We start from the raw sequence: 17,653 nt of genomic DNA on the forward strand, positions 1-17,653 counted from the left end.
CTTGTTGGGACTGGTAACGCCAGCGCCTGCCTGTGGAAGATCCCGGTGTGCTAATTCGGTGTAAGACATGTTAACGGGGGAGGCTTAGTAGGTGCACATCTGCCTACAAGCAGATGGGCTGACAGTTGTCGGCCTGGGTGTGGACTGAGCAATTACAATTACAAAATCATAGTTACTAACTATGATTTTGGATTCAAAGCGCCAACTATTATTGTCATACTGTTACTGTATAAATTTCTTAACACTCACGTATGAAAATCATACCGATAACATATGAAAACTGAAACTATGTCTTATGAATATTATACATATTTTTATGAAATATTTTGCTCAAATTAAAAAAAAATCGCAACCTGGAATCGAACCAGGAACGTCAAGGTTAGCGAGTGCGTGCTTCACTCATTCGCCCTTCGACGCTTCGGAAGTTGAAGTGGTTAGAAGCCAATTGGCTTCTTTAACGGTGTTGAGATAACTTAATATTCTAAATCTGCATGTCAAAATGAGTCGAAATCCAAATGTTCATGAATTTTAGAGCCCGGGAACCTATTCAAAAATCAGTTTGAAGTTTGTATGGGAGCGATTTCTCGCATCACCCCTCGTCGCAGTTTGTACTGGGCGGAGCTGTCAAGCAGTTGCCCAGCTGTCAAAAGGTGATTTCAAAAAATATCTTTGAAATTGATTTAAGGTACCAAAATAAAGTTCTAAAAATCTGAAAAAAATCATAGTGGCTCAGAAAAAGGTGCTCTTTCGTATGAAATCAAAAAATCAATACATTTTTCAAAATTTAAAAACCCAATAAAAGGTTTTGTTGTTTTTTAGCAGTGTGTTTCATAACACATCTTATGATTCTCATACGATGCTTCATATGAGATTTTTCATACGACTAGTCTTATGGATTTCGCTTTTCAATGTATGAAAAGCATACGAGAACTATGAAATGATGAAAAAAATTAAAATAACGGATTCATAAGATGTAAACTATGAAAAAACATACGAACAGTATCCTCAGTGTAGGAAATCCAGCAAACATGGTACTGATATGGGATTCACGGCAGTTTAAATTTAAATCTTTTAAAAACCGTTTTAACTTGTCCCGGTGTACCTTATAACTATATCAAATGACTTAGAGATCTGATTTTTACAGAACTCTTTGCCATTGCTTATAGGTTCATTCGGCTAGTTTTCGTGGGTGGGTCTTGAGAATCGAACCACTTTTTTTAAAAATGGACATGCTTGTTGTACCATGGTACATATACCACCAGTCTGTTCAAGATATTAGGAACTAGCATTATTGCAGCAACCTATTCTGTTTCATTGTGAGTAAGAATGGCGTTTTCTTTCAAAAATATTATAAGACAATTTTAGTCAACTGATTAAATGGAGTAAACCTTTCGATTCTATTTAAATTACACAGAAAATGCATACAAGAGCAATAACAAAAAAAAAACAAACGAAAAATATAGAATATCCTCTAAAATGGGATCGTACAGTATGCTTAGGCAGGAATTTCGTTTGAAAAATAACGACACGTTTTTGAAAATAACTAAGAATCTATCTTTCGTTTTGAAATTTCCCAGCTTAAATAGTTCTAAATTAATTAACAAACATAAATCGCCGTTTTACTTGCTCGGGTAGAACTTTTTCGATGGGTCCTTGGCCATATCAACCAGAATCTGTGCTGGCTGGAATGGAGCACCGTACAGATCGGCATATGACCGCATTTTGTCAACCAGTTTGCCGGCTCCGTATTGATCCACCCAACGGAATGGACCACCGGTGAATGGTGGGAATCCGAGGCCGAACACCGCACCAACATCGCCCTCCAAGGGACTATCCAAGATCTTCTCTTCGAGACACAGGACCGCTTCGTTCACAAACCGCGAAACCATACGCAGCTGCATGTCTTCAACACTGTTGGCGCCTCGCGATTGCAGGGCATACTTCTGCTTCAGAATAGCCAGGGTACCTTGGTTCACTTCGCGGTTTTTGCTTCTACCACCCTCGTACATGAACACACCCTTTCCGGATTTACGTCCCATGTAGCCGGCCTTGACCATGTCCTCCATAACGCCGAGATTTCCTCCGCTGAATCGGTCGCCGAATGCCTTGGACAAATCGACAGCAATGTGCGCACCAACATCGATACCGACCTCGTCAGCCAAGGTAGCCGCACCCACTGGGAATCCGAACGATTTGGTCATTTTGTCCAGGTCCTTGGGGTCTACACCTTCCTGGAGCAGTCTAAAAGCAAAGGAAACGGAGTAAGTGTTAATCTAATCTGTCCGTATGCGAATCTTAGATAAACAGAGAGTGTAGAATTAGCATTTAAGTTAAAATACACGTTAATACAAAAAAGAAAAATAGGACATGTATTTTTGTTGAAGAAAAATCGAGTTTTCGGTTTGCTGGCCCATCTTACCCCCATAAAAATGAGGTGGGTTTTGAAAACTGCTAATCAAGAAACAGGTTTCAACATTTATGGTCTTCCTATCATCTAGTATCACAGCTGACTAATGTATTTAACCTTCACATACCCGCACCTTGACATCTCATTTTCAAAATGCTGGCATTTCGTAAATTTTCAGCCGATTTTTTTGAAGTCGCCCTCAATCGATCATAATTTGGTGCTAGTTTATTATACTCAAGTGGCCATGCAACATCCGGAACCATTCCGGAGATATTCCGGATTGTACTGGGGTCAGGGGGGGGTGCCAAAATGGCAAAAAGTGATTATTTCGTGGGTTATTGTATTTGAATCATCAATTTTCAGCGTAATTTTTGTTGCGAGCAATGAAACACAACTGCAATAACCAGATTTTTATAAGTTGACCGATCCGGACCACCGTGACAGGTTCCGCGGGGGCCTCATTGGGGACACTTCTGTTTTTCAACCAAAACAAGTCGTGCGACGTATCAAACTTCCTGATTTCGAGAGAATGAGACAGAAAAAGTAGACTGAAGTATGTATCAACTCATATGGCCGCTCCGGAACACCTGAAACAGGTTCCGCGGGGGCCTTATTGGGGACACTTCTGTTTTTTCAACCAAAACAAGTCGTGCGACGTATCAAACTTCCTGATTTCGAGAGAATGAGACAGAAAAAGTAGACTGAAGTATGTATCAACTGTTATGGCCGCTCCGGAACACCTGGAACAGGTTCCGCGGGGGCCTCATTGGGGACACTACTGTTTTTCAACCAAAACAAGTCGTGCGACTTATCAAACTTCCAGATTTCGAGAGAATGAGACAGAAAAGGTAGACTGAAGTATGTATCAACTGATATGGCCGATCCGGAACACTTGGAACAGGTTCCGCGGGGGCCTCATTGGGGACTAGGGTGGCCCACACTTATATGAAAAACAAAAATTTCGAAAAATGCCAAGTCTTACCTCCGAAATCAGTTGTTTTGGACTCCCAGAAGCTACGTTCAAAATTTGAGCAAAATCAGTTGAGCCTAAGGGGGCGCTCAAAACGCTTGAAGTTTGTATGGGAAAACTTGGCCAAATGTATGCATAAATTTTAAGTTTCCGAATTTTGCTGCTAGGTGGCGCTGTAAGCGTTCAATAATCAAACCCTTTGGTATTATTGTAGGTGACTATATGCCAAAGAACTTTGTCGAAGAGCGCGAAGTGATCCGACGGCTGTGAAAAAGTTATACCCTAGGCAAACTGAGGCAAAGTATTGAGATTTCATTATTGATATTATTCCTTTACATGTATTGGAAAATTAATAATAAAGTTTATCCTCACTTTACCTAGGGAATAACTTTTTTTCACCGACGTTGGATCACTTTGCGGTCTTCGACAAAGTTGTTTGGCTGTAGTCACCTACAATAATACCAAAAGGTTTGATGATTTAACGCTTACAGCGCCACCTAGCGGCAAAATTCGAAAACTTAAAATTTCTGCATACATTTGGCCAAATTTTCCCATACAAACTTCAAGCGTTTTGAGCGCCCCCTTAGGCTCAACTGATTTTGCTCAAATTTTGAACGTAGCTTCTGGGAGTCCAAAACAACTGATTTCGGAGGTAAGACTTGGCATTTTTCGAAATTTTTGTTTTTCATATAAGTGTGGGCCACCTTATTGGGGACACTTATATTTTTCAGCCAAAACAAGTCGTACGACGTATCAAACTTCCTGATTTCGAGAGAATGAGACGGAAAAAGTAGACTGAAGTATGTATCAACTCATATGGCCGCTCCGGAACACCTGGAACAGGTTCCGCGGGGGACTCATTGGGGACACTTATGTTTTTCAGCCAAAACAAGTCGTACGACGTATCAAAGTTCATGATTTCGAGAGAATGAGACAGAAAAAGTAGACTGAAGTATGTATCAACTGATATGGCTGCTCCGGAACAACTGGAGCAGGTTCCGCGGGGTCTCATTAGGGACACTTCTGGTTTTCAACCAAACCATGTCGTGCGACGTATCAAACCTCATGATTTCAAATGAATAAGCCAGAAATGATAGACTAAAGCCTGTATCACCTAATATGACCACCCGGAACATCTTGCACAGGTTTTCCGGGGCCTCATTGGAGACACTTCTTGTTTTCAATCAAAACATATCGTGCGCCGTACCTAACTTCATGGTTTAGAATGAATGAGCCAAAAATGATAGACTTAAGTCTGTGTCAACTAATATGGCCACCTCGGCATATCTAGCACAGGTTCCGCGGTGGCGTCGTTGATGACACTTCTGGTTTACAATCAAAACATGCCGTGCAACATATCAAACTTCATGATTTCGAATGAATAAGCCAGAAAAGATAAAACTAAGTAGACTCGACTCGGTATCGACTTGAAAGGGCGCTCTAGAAAGCTTCCCATAGGTTCCTTTTAAATTTAGATTAAGCAATCCACAAAACGTACACAAGCTGTATATTTTCTGAAAAATCGGCATATGTTTGAAAAAAATAAAAGGTTAGATGTTTATTTCCAAAAATACATTTTATACTTATAATATGAGTTGATACATACTTCAGTCTACCTTTTCTGTCTCATTCTCCCGAAATCATGAAGTTTTAACGTCGCACGACTTGTTTTGGTTGAATAACAGAAGTGTCCCCAATGAGGCCCCCGCGGAACCTGTTCCAGGTATTCCGGAGCGGCCATATGTGTTGATACATACTTCAGTCTTCTTTTACTGTCTCATTCTCTCGAAATCAGGAAGTTTGATACGTCACACGACTTGTTTTGGTTGAAAAACAGAAGAGTCACCAATGAGGCCCCCGCGGAATCAGTTCCAGGTGTTCCAGAGCGGCCATATCAGTTGATACATACTTCAGTCTACCTTTTCTGTCTCATTCTCCCGAAATCATGAAGTTTGATACGTCGCACGACTTGTTTTGGTTGGAAAAACAGTAGTGTCCCCAATGAGGCCCCCGCGGAATCAGTTCCAGGTGTTCCGGAGCGGCCATATCAGTTGATACATACTTCAGTCTACTTTTTCTGTCTCATTCTTTCGAAATCTGGAAGTTTGATACGTCGCAAGACTTGTTTTGGCTGAAAAACAGAAGTGTCCCCAATGAGGCCCCCGCGGAACCTGTTCCAGGTGTTCCGGAGCGGCCATATGTGTTGATACATACTTCAGTCTACTTTTTCTGTCTCATTCTCTCGAAATCTGGAAGTTTGACACGTCGCACGACTTGTTTTGGTTGAAAAACAGAAGTGTCCCCAATGAGGCCCCCGCGGAACCTGTTTCAGGTGTTCCGGAGCGGCCATATCAGTTGATACATACTTCAGTGTACCTTTTCTGTCTCATTCTCTCGAAATCATGGAGTTTGATACGTCGCATGACATGTTTTGGTTGCAAACCAAAAGTGTCCCCAATGAGGCCCCCGCGGAACCTGTCACGGTGGTCCGGATCGGTCAACTTATACAAATCTGGTTATTGCAGTTGTGTTTCATTGCTCGCAACAAAAATTACGCTGAAAATTGATGATTCAAATACAATAACCCACGAAATAATCACTTTTTGCCATTTTGGCACCCCCCCTGACCCCAGTACAATCCGGAATATCTCCGAAATGGTTCCGGATGTTGCATGGCCACTTGAGTATAATAAACTAGCACCAAATTATGATCGATTGAGGGCGACTTCAAAAAAATCGGCTGAAAATTTACGAAATGCCAGCATTTTGAAAATGAGATGTCAAGGTGCGGGTATGTGAAGGTTAAGAGCCATGGTAGAAATTTGATTTGTATTTAGGAAGTTATTAGGTTCCATCTGTAAGGTGACCCATATTGTCCCCTTACCATACATATTATAAGATTTTCTAAAGAAAAAACTCAGACTAATTGAATATGTCAAGTGAAGGTGTGCCAACATTGAGTAGGTAAGACTTAGAAGATTTGATGCCAACTTTGAATTCAACAGGTTTCAAAAACCCCCCATGACGAAGAGAGCAAAACTGCCAAAAAAGTTCCCCTATTTTGACGCTCTACGTACAAAGTTGAATAAAAAAAGTCACGTGTTGTTGTGATTACCTGATTGCTTCAGACAACATAGTCGAAAGGATACGAGTCGTGTAGAATCCTGGGCCATCACCAACCGTGATGACAACTTTGCCCTGTTTTAGACCCACTTCGACAGCTGCGGCGGCTGTTTCTTTGGAAGTTCCAGGATGAGTGATGATTTCGAGCAGCTGCATTTTGTCCACTGGCGAGAAGTAGTGCATTCCAACGACATTTTCTGGCCGCGAGCTTCCGGCGGCAATTTTCGTAATCGGTATAGCTGAGGTATTCGTTGCGATGATACAGTGCTTTGGAACGACTTGTTCCAACTCTTTGATGACTTTATGCTTGATGTCTATGTTTTCGAATACTGCTTCAATGACGATATCGGTGTTCTTGAAGGAATCATAACTAAGTGTGGCGTTCAGGTTCGATAAAATCTGATCCTTTTCAATGCCACTGATCCGCTTGCGCTTAACGGCATTCTGCAGACCGTTCTGAATCTGTCCAACACCTCGACCCAGTCCAGCCTCGGTTGTATCTTTCATAACCACCTGATAACCCTTATCGATGCTTACTTGAACGATTCCAGCACCCATCAAGCCTGCCCCCAAGACACCAATCTATTTCGAAAAAAAAAACAGAAATTAACTTCAGTTCACAATATTCTTGACAAAACAAAACTCACATTCTTGGGTGGATTGGCGGGCTTTCCGAAACGGTTCTTCTTACATTCGGTTTGTCCACGGAACAATCCGATGAGACCCTTCGATTGTGGAGTTTGTGACAGCTCACCGAATCCCTTACGTTCCGCTTCAGATCCAGCTTCGAAACCTTTGTCGACACCAACTCGAATCACGTCGATGATCTAAAAGCCACGGAATGTTTGAATTAAGAGGTAACCTAATTTCGTTTATTAAAATTTTTAAGTGCACGCAATATGGGCACCTCACGGTACCTAACTTAATATTAATGTTTTAAATAACTATACCTTAAGCGGGGCAGGGTAGAGTCCTCCAGATAGCTTCATCACCTGTTCACGAGCTTTACCAAACACCTTATCCTTAACCCAGTCGATCGAGAAGGCATACTCAGTAATGGAGTTCACCAACCCGGATTTTTTCCTGTTAACTTTCAGCTTATCAGAGGCAAGGTCCTTGGCCGTTTGAATTGCAACCTTCTCGAGATATTCGATGGTGTTTTGTTCGGCCGGCTTAAGTCCCGGTCCCAATGGGTTTACCAGTAAATCCACAATACCCAACTTCTTAGCCTTATCAGCCTTAACATTCTTGCCTGTGAGGGCCAGATCCAGTGCAGTGGGAATCGAGCTCAGTTTGGGTAATCTCTGGGTTCCTCCGGCGCCGGGCAGCAATCCTAGCATCACTTCGGGAAGTCCAAGATTTGTTCTCTTGTCTTTGACGGCAATACGGTAGTGGCAGGCCATAGCCAACTCCAATCCGCCACCCAGACACACGCCATTAATAGCAGCAACGATAGGTTTCCGAGACTTTTCCAACTTGTTGAACATAAGCTGACCATCATGTGAAATTTTGGTAGCCTCTTCGGCGCTTTTGCACTTTTCTAGCATGGTGATATCGGCACCCGCGACAAAACATCCTGGCTTGGCGGAGATCACCACAGCCGAATTAACTGCGGGATTCGTTTCCAGGTCGCGAAAAACGGCATCAAATTCGGCCTGCACTTCGGCACCCAACGAATTCACCTTCACGTTGGGTGAGTCTAGCGTCACTACCAGGACATTGTCGACGATCTTGGTTTTGATGTGTTTTCCGACCGGAGCACTGGCCAGAAAGCGACTCTGAATCAGTGGGGCGTTGCCTGGAAGGAAAAAGAGATAGTTGCGATCACTTTAGGTTCTTGTCCAGACTTTGGATTTCGAATCAAGTTATTTATTTGAACACGTATCCCATCCCCCAAGGGAAACTCGTTCCGAAATGACCACATTCTAGTTCAGTTTTTTTTTCAATGCTTGTATTACAATACCTATACCTATCTAAATTTGTTAAGTATTTAATCATATGATTTAACATTATATTTAACCCTCTATTATTTAATCGACGATCAATCGCAAAGCTAAATTGCGCAGGTGGCGCTTTTCTAAAACAGTGAACTACGAACCCTAGACTGAATTACTAATGATATAAATGGAAGAAAAGTGAAGTTATGGCAGATTCTCATAACTTTCCTTCAATGTATTGACCAGAAATATGTTATTTTTGCTTCCAAAGTTGAAAAATTTGCGGTGCTTAACCTCACATTTGTTCGCCAATTAGGGAAATGGAACTATCTTGGCAAGGCTTCTATTCTGGGCACTCTAACTTAGCCAATTTTGAACAAAACAACAAAAATTTTAAAATGCAGGAAAATACGTATGCCGTGTACAAAATTTCAAGTCAATCTGTTTGGTATTGACTGAATTATACTGCCCCCACTCGCATAACAGTCCCATTTGACTTTTCATCACTTTTGAGTTAACGTTATGAATAGTCATCATTTTTTATGTACTTCCAAAAACAACAATAAAAATTACGATTTTTTATGTCAATGTGTGAAAAAAATACCAAGTTATGAGCGTCCCATATCAAAAGTACCCGCATAACAGTCCCATCATGGATTTTTGTGTTACGTAACACAAAACTGAACAACTTTGTAGTGATTGTAATATTTTTTACAGCTATATATTCATATGCAAAGCAATCTGTGAAAATTTCGAGATGAACAAAATATTTTTTCAAATTTTGGCGATTTTTCAAAGTTTTATATGGAAACAAGTTTTCAAACTTCAAATGCCGTTTTCTCAATTCCTATTTTTTGCAAATGGGACTGTTATGCGAGTGGGGGCAGTATAGTGCTCACCCATTTTTAACCAAATATTTTTAAAACATGTACTGAAAAGATCTGCATCAAGTCCCGTGAACGAAATTCTTACACGAAACGGCAACATTTTGTAAAAAAAATACTCTCCGACGGCAACAATCAGGATTCCGTGCCGGACGATCCTGTGTGGACCATATTGTCATGCTCTGTATCATTCTGAAGCAAATCAATGAATTCCAAGAGTCTTTCTACCTGGTGTTCATTGATAACGAAAAAGCTATCGACCGTTTTAATCACATTAAATACGTGGAAAGCCCTCATGCGCATTGCGCAAGGGTGCCCCTGAGAAATTCATCGGCCTCATTGAAGCACAGTACAGGGCATTTTCATGCAGAGTACTGCACAACGGTCTCTTGTCTGATCCTATCCGGGTCGTAGCTGAAGTTAGGCGTAATCGACGAGATCCTGGTAGGTGCGATTGATCGTCAACCAAATCGTGCGTTGCTGTGGCAGCTTATTACCATGGATCACCTAATTGACTTCAAACTGGCTTGCTCGACGTTGCTCTCCTAGCTTAACGGCGCTGTGATATGAAGACCAAGGTCGATCGACAAAGGTGCACGGATCGAGAAGACGAGAGCTTCTTTTGCGAGTATGTATGGAATGTATGGAAAAACAATCAGATTATTCAACGCACCAAAATCCGAATTTTCAACTCGAACGTGAAATCTGTGTTGCTGTATACGCCAGTGAAACTTGGTGTGTATCAGCGGAGAACATTTAACGGCTGCAGGTCTTTATCAACAGATGTCTGCGGCAATGATGCAAATTATCACCTCACGAGTGCTCAAACAACTTATCAACTGTAGTTTAATCGCGTGCGATTGACCTGTGCACTGATCAGCGATGATCAGAGGCAAAGAGGTGGCAAAACAAACGATTTTGCACACATCTGACAGTGCCGTCACACGCTCGCCCGAACAGCCGAACCGCACCGAATGGGTTGGTTTTAGAAGCTACGGCACAAACGCTCTACACGCACAGAGAAACAACATTCGCATGTACCGATACCATACCAATAAACTTTCCAGCCAACGATGCATCGCGATAAGCTATCGAGAAGCATCGAAAGCGATGTAAAGAAAGGCTTGTCTGGAACGCAACGGCTCAACGGCGAAAAGGAACAGCCAACAATGCTGATCAGTTCTGTTCGTGTCGTGGTTAGAGATGGGAAAACTGATTCAATTTTGAGAGTGAATCGCCTCCGGTTCACTTTCAAACAAGGTTGCGACCATTCATTTGCAAAGATTTACATTCATTTGCTTTTATCTCAGTTCAGAAGCATGCTATCGAAAAATAATGTATGGATGAATTTTACCTTGTAATTTTATCTGAAAGTTTGCCGAATAACATTGGGGTCGCAAACGTATACCAAAGTCGTGAGCGAGCTGTGAAGGCAACTCTCCCCGCGATGAATGTAAATTCATCCCCAATGTCATTCAGCAAACTTTCAGATAAAACTACATGGTTAAATTCATCCATACATTGTTTTTCGATAGGATGCTTCTGAACTGAGATAATAGCAAATGAATGTAAATCTTTGCGAATGAATGGTCGCAACCTTGCTTTCAAAAAAGAGTCGACTCTTTTGATCGATTTAGTAACTCATTTCCGAGATTTGAAGGAAAATGTCGATTTTCGATGTAAGCCGACTCCTTTTCATACATTCCTGCTTAGTTTTCAAGAAAGTCTTGTTTCATGGCACGGACGTTGACGAAATACACAAATGCCTGAGCATGACGTTAGTTAAATGCAGGATATGTACAAAGATTTTCTTTCATTCCATCCAAGCATGGGAAAACTCATTCGCTCACCCGAATGCCGGCGATGCAAAATAGCAAAAAGAACGCCAACAACCTAATACTGAGTGAGAGCACGGCGCACTAAGAACGAACGCAACACGAACGGCTCGCAAACGACGCCACCGAAGCGAATCAGGAGAGAAACAAATAGAGTGCGAAATGAATCAGCTTGCATCGGTGTTTACGAAAAGAACGTTCGCTCTCTCAACTACATACCGAGTGGCATTCAGCTGATTGAATCAAAACGCACTCACTGATTCAATTCCCAGTACTGAATGCTTCCACTGAACGCTAAATGAACGTTCCAACATGAATACTCTCGCACCCGACTCAGAACGCAAACATTCGTTCAACCTTGGTTCGTTCGCCTTCGGCATTCAGATTCGGTAGTGATTCATTCGGCCGTCGTTGCTTGCGTCGCTCGGTGCTCGGCGATTAGAAAGAATGGGCAATGAAAGTGGAAAGATTATGCTTGGCTGGGGCAGAAGCACATTCGCATCAGATTGTGCGTGGATATGAGTGAGAGATACGCAATAAATGAATGATTTTTTCCCATCCTTGATTCCATCGAAGAATCGACTCATTGGTGCGAGCCGGCCACACAATGTAAGAATGAAAAAATGATCAATTGGTAAAGATTACGATGTTCTGCGTCGAATCATCATTAAGAGAGCTGCCAATCTAACTTTTTTGACAACTCGTTGGAATCGTAATGAACATAAGTGAATCGTAACTCTTTTGAAAAGAATCAAGGTTCATTCACTTAGTTTCGCGATTCGATTCTTTGAGTCGATTCGCGAGAGAGTTACCCACGTCTAGTCGTGGTTCGTGTGCTATTCGTATAGGAGGTTGATTGGATAAAGCGAGAAAGGGTGAAAACGTATCCGTTTTCGAAAGCAAATCGCATCATTTCGCGAATGTTTTCACCAAATAGCAAGCTTGGTCTGCGGTACATAATTCGTTCACGGTGGCCTCACAATTGGATCTCCAACGTAGAGCTCCATCGTCGATGGAACTTGGCCTGCCTTATCTACAACTTAGTGTTCTTTGAGCACTTCCACAGTTATTAATTGAAGGGCTTTATTTGCCTGCCATTGCATGAATTTGTCGGTCATAAGCTGATAGCGACATAAATTCGGGATCGAAAGTGGAGGTGGGTCGGCCACAAACGAAATCTGCAAGCAAGCGTCAGATTGAAATCCAGCAGGGTATCGCATCGACAGAGGCAGACCATGAGGCTCATGGCGGCGCAGCCTCAACAACGAACTAAAGGAAGTGATGATGATGATGAAAGTGTACCCACCACCAGCGCAAGGATTACCTATGGCTGCAGAATCGTTCCGGGAGGGAACGATCTACCTGATGGTTTGTTGTAGCAGGGTGAGCTAAAATCCCTGAATTCCTTCGGTAGTCAACGAAACGTTGCTATCTCATGACAAAAGACTGGCTACTCCACGAACTTAAGTCCGGTCATCAGTTCATTTAGCTCCCTTAGGCTACCCCTCCCCGTGTGTGTGAACCCCGCAATATAAAAATGGAAATTATACAATATCATAATGCAAGATAAAAGGAAGGTAAAATAGGATAGATCTCACCAAAAATTCTCTCCAATTCCTGAATGAGTAAAGTAATTCACGTCATCTTCGTCTTATGAACTCCAAAAGCGGCAACCTTGGCGGCAACTTTGACCGGCTGCATGGTAATTTATGTCCGGCCAATCATGATCTTTTCCCGAATTTCGTCTCCCATCAGCCTCAACACGTAGGTAGTCTTGGTCGTACTGCAGGTGTCGTTCGTTTTCTTTCTTCTAAATAGTTAACTCTCGAGATTCATTGAAGCCCTCGACCAGTCGCGTCATCAGTCATCCTCAGCTACATCACGCTCAAGCGGTACTTTTAACAAGGTGCGTCTACACGACGTGACCACTCCCGGGTTAGACTGTCGCTACCGGCAAGCTTCTGCTTCTCAACCAGCTGTCGTTTGACCTGCAACTATGCGCTGCTGTTACATAGCTTACATAGCGTTTTGGTGGTCATCTTGCACTTTTCAATCCATCCAAAAGTGAACACGGAGAAAAATGAACGGAACTGGTTCCAGGTCCAGGGGATTGCAGATACATCGGGCAACGATGTTGGATTCATGGTTTTCGACGGCTTCATTCGCTTCCTTCTTCCTATTTTAGTAGGTATAAAAACTGTGGCTCACATCATTTTTACTTCGAAATTTTGATATGACACACGCGAACAAAAACAACACGCGTCCGTACACGGCAAAGCCTGCTCAGATTCTGTTGCCTCAACAACGAACTAAAGGAAGTCTACAGAAATTCGACCTGGGCACAGGTCAAGCGATAGCGGGTAATCGCCCAGGAAGGAGATCTTTCAATTCGGCACTCTGCACCACCGTGGGTGCCCAGGACTGAAACTTGAATCTTATTTTATGTTTAATAAGGTTTTAAAATTCTTACAACTGGTTTAAAAGAGTTTTATGAGTCATCTGGCTGACATACAAAGCGGTGATGGGAGGCGATTGTTTGGAAGACAATTTTTCATCGCTTTAATTGGATGTGCTAATCACCGTTAACTGATATTTATTTGTTTTATTGATGTTTCTCGGTGAGCCAATGAAAACCATTTGTTTAACGTTGTGACGTTTCGGCTTACTGTTTTCCTTCAGCCATCCGGTGATCGAAATTGTCTGAGGATGGCTGAAGGAAAACAGTAAGCCGAAACGTCACAACGTTAAACAAATAGTTTTCATTGGCTCACCGAGAAACATCAATAAAACAAATAAATAATTTTTCATCGCGTTACGCTTTATGAATAATAATCGATATTTTTATATAAACTCTCAAGTCTACAATGACCTTTAATCAGGGCCTAACAGATTTTATCGATTTCTCTTCAACGATCCTCTTTTTGTGTCATTACCAAATGTGTTTTCCAAAAATTTGTTGGTTGAAATCCGTGCCGAACGGCTGCATCTTGCCATAGAAATAACGATTTAGTTTGTTTTGATCAAGTTTTTAGATGAAGAGAGAAACGAAGAGAAAACAATCAAGTTAGATAGGTTTTAATGAAAAATCATTGGCATGTAAATTATCATAAAATCTTTAACAATAATCACAAAATTGATTTACGATAAAAAAAAACTTTCTTCAGCGGTTTAAGCACGTGGATCTCATAGTAATAAATTTTACTTCGCCGATCAACTCCACAAAGAAACTTACGCAACATGGCTTCAATAAATTTACTACAAACTACAAAATTCTTTTTTTTTTGTGCTTTCTATTACATGTTTTGTTCCAAACATTTTAGCTTGTTCGGCAAAACATTGGTAACCTTCAATACTTTTATCAACCTAATTTTAGTCCCACTATCCCGATCCACAGCTGATAAGAAATCATTATCATCGATTGCAATCGCTATCATCGCCTACACTGACTGACTTGTATATTTAAAATTGGTTTCATAACATATTGCAGATAGGGAGCACGGTGAGCAGGACACAGTGTCCAGTATCAGTCCAAGAAAATGTCTACCGATATGCGGAACATTATGAGTTTATTTCAAAAACAAAACTACTGAGCGATAGTCTTCTATAGCTCACCCTAGCATTTTTTTTCCTCTTAGACGCCGCAAAATATCATGACAACACATCATGCTCCTCTTCCATTTCACACCATCTCACCTTCAGTCACCGTGTACGTGCATTACACAAGTTCACAAAGATAGAGCGAACGAAGGAATCGACTGAAGCTGAAACATTCCGTCATTGGCTCTCGCGATCAAAGTCCAACTTTGAATAGACTGACTTACAGTATGCGGCGGATGGATTACACATATCCGAAGCCTCGAGCTCACTGATAAGGATGCGAAAACACCTCACTATCCCTTACTGGACTAATTTGGATGCCCAGAAAGGAGCTTAAACACTTACCTTTGAAATTAATCGACCGGGCAAAGGTCAGATTGCGCTGCAATGATGTTCCCATCAGTCTTAAGCTGGCCATTTTCTCGACGATTCAACTGCATTGGGAGTGACGAAACAATAGAAATGTATTATCAATTATAGGCAGCTACGCTAACCCTAATGTACTTACTTTGGAAAACTTAAAAAAACGTAACTAAACAGGTCAAATGTACACGAAATAAAATAATATCAAAATACGATCAGACGGAACGAATGAAATGGGAAAATAAGTCACCAAACCGACGAGCAACGATGTCCGTCCCGTTGCATTGACTTACGACAAATGAATGGATGAACGTCGTATCTGTTTTTGACACTCTCCTCAGCAGCTGTCTGATGTATGCCTACGTGACGTTTGAGTTTTTGCAGATATTTGTGTTAGTGAGATGTGTTGGAAATTTTGACGTATTAATGAACATCCTCGTGAACATCAGAGAGGAACGAGGAGCACATAAAAGTATTATCGCAGACAGACGTTCAAGCTAGAACAAATTTGAATATGTCGGTGGGTCGGCCCATATTTTTCCAATCAAAAAATAAATTATGTGGACATATATATATATACCTACGTTTATTTGCTCAACATCACATAAGCACGCCAAAATACTCGGTTTATGGCTACCCTGCCGCGCTCTATTCTCGGTCAGGCCCAATGCTCGCCAGGCCACGCTCCCGTTCCGCCCATCGTGCTCTCTGCGCTCCATGCCTTCTTGTGCCAACCGGATCGATATCGAACACCAACTTTGCAGGATTGTTATACGGCATTCTTTCAACATGTCCTGCCCAACGTATCCTTCCGGCTTTGGCTACCTTCTCCGCAACACACTGTTCTCCTGCACACCGTCGAAGATCGTACTTAACATGTGTCGCTTGAAGCTCCGAATGCTTGCACGTCCTTCCTCGAGCATGGCCCTTGTCTCGTGTCCGTAGAGGACCACCGGTCTTCTTACCTTATTGTACATGGTGCATTTGTTGCGTGGGTGAATCTTTTTAGACCGCAGCTTCTTCAGGAGCCCGTAGTAGGCACTTCTTCCACTAATGATGCACCTTCGAATTTCACGACTCACATTGGTGTTTTCCGTCATTGAGGATACGAAGTAGACGAATTCCTCCACCACCTCGAAGGTACCCACGTGTATCGTAGCATTACTAACTAGACGGACGTGGTCGTGTTCAATTCCGGTCATCAGCATGTACTTTGTGTTTTTTTTTATTATTTCACCACCTTTGTTGCTTCGCATTTTACTGGGGTGTACAATGTACATTAGGCCTGTCCAGCTTTTCAAAAATGTTCTCTGATTCTCAAGTCCACCCCCGTATTTTGATTGGCATCCTAAAAGAAGTAACTGGTCAAAATTTCAGCCAAATCCATTAAAATTAAGAGGTGCATCAAATCAATTTTGTGTTTTTCGACTATTTTTGAACTTCAAAAAATCATAACTACACTAACACATGTCAAAACTTAATTCTTCCGGCAGAAATTGAAAGCTTTACTTGTTTGCTACAACTTCTCCGAACAACGTGTGCCAATAAAATTGAAGGAAACATGTGTAATTATCACATTTGTAATCAGAAAAACCTTAAAAAGTTGATTTTTTGATAGATTTTGTTCTGGAATACCCTAATATACGTAATAAGTTGGATTTTTCAAAACGGCATCATATTCTCCAACGTTTTTTGGTTATTTGCTTCTTTGGCACCAATGCTGTAGGAGTTGAGCAAAAATTACTAAAATTCGTGAAAGCCAAATGTGGCCTAAAAACTAGCTTTTGGTGCTCTGTCGCCATTCCAAATGTTCTGGCGATAATGTCCATATGTCGTCCGCAAAGCACATAGGCCAGATTTTGTGTGAATCGTACCCCGGCTGTTGAGTCCGGCTCATCGAATTACACTTCCCAGAGCAATGTTGAAGAGTAGGTATGAGAGTCCGTAACGTTATCGAAGTCTTCGACGAGTTTCGAATGAACTGGATAGTTCACTTGAAACCCTTACGCAGTTTTGCACACCGTTCATCGTCTATAGACCTAGTACCTATAGGTAATTAGCTCCCCAGGAAAACCGTTTTCGTCGAGGATTTTCCATAGCTCTGTGCGATCCATAACGTCATATGCCGCCTTGATGTCGATAAAAATGTGATGCGTTGGGACCTGGTATTCACGGAGTTTCTGGGGGATTTGCCGAACGGTAAAGATCTGGTCCGTTGTCGGCCGGCTATCGATGAATCCAGCTTGAATAGCATTTGATGAATCCAGCTGGATAGCATTTGTAAGGCATCAATAATTGGGCAGATTACCCCTACCTCCTACTCTTACGGAAGCTGTTCGGTTTCCCAAATCCGGTGCAGACTCGGAAACTTGGATATCGGCTAAACGGCTCATCTCATAATGGACCCCCAATCGGACTGAAAAAGGAACAAGAGCCACACATCAACATCCTCGAGCTCATCATTCTACCATGGACAGGGTAGAAAAGTGACAGCAGCGCAAAAGGCAACCAGTTCGATATAGTAGAATAATAGAATA

The 17,653-nt window shown here is 41.9% G+C and overlaps 1 protein-coding gene across 1 annotated transcript; it reads right to left on the bottom strand.

The window, feature by feature from the left end:
* Positions 1-1,373: 1,373 nt before the first annotated feature.
* Positions 1,374-15,428, bottom strand: LOC109432898 (trifunctional enzyme subunit alpha, mitochondrial). The gene is made up of 6 exons (XM_029856113.2): positions 15,262-15,428; positions 15,099-15,187; positions 7,451-8,298; positions 7,148-7,327; positions 6,493-7,082; positions 1,374-2,241 (listed from the first exon to the last, which is right to left on the bottom strand). Exons 2-6 carry the CDS (start codon positions 15,169-15,171, stop codon positions 1,620-1,622), a joined length of 2,313 nt encoding a protein of 770 aa, XP_029711973.2. The 5' UTR covers positions 15,172-15,187; positions 15,262-15,428; the 3' UTR covers positions 1,374-1,619.
* Between the last annotated feature and the right edge of the window lie 2,225 nt (positions 15,429-17,653).

Source organism: Aedes albopictus, chromosome 2, assembly GCF_035046485.1.
Source record: "Aedes albopictus strain Foshan chromosome 2, AalbF5, whole genome shotgun sequence".
Lineage (NCBI taxonomy): Eukaryota > Metazoa > Arthropoda > Insecta > Diptera > Culicidae > Aedes > Aedes albopictus.

What these genes read in the sequence shown, in the direction of transcription:
- LOC109432898 (XM_029856113.2), bottom strand. Translation starts at nt 15,171, where the DNA reads ATGGCCAGCTTAAGACTGATGGGAACATCATTGCAGCGCAATCTGACC. An exon ending in CCGGTCGATTAATTTCAAAG is followed by an intron (nt 8,299 to 15,098) that starts GTAAGTGTTTAA and finishes TTTTCCTTCCAG; the next exon opens with GCAACGCCCCACTGATTCAG. An exon ending in CCGCCAATCCACCCAAGAAT is followed by an intron (nt 7,083 to 7,147) that starts GTGAGTTTTGTT and finishes TTTTCGAAATAG; the next exon opens with ATTGGTGTCTTGGGGGCAGG.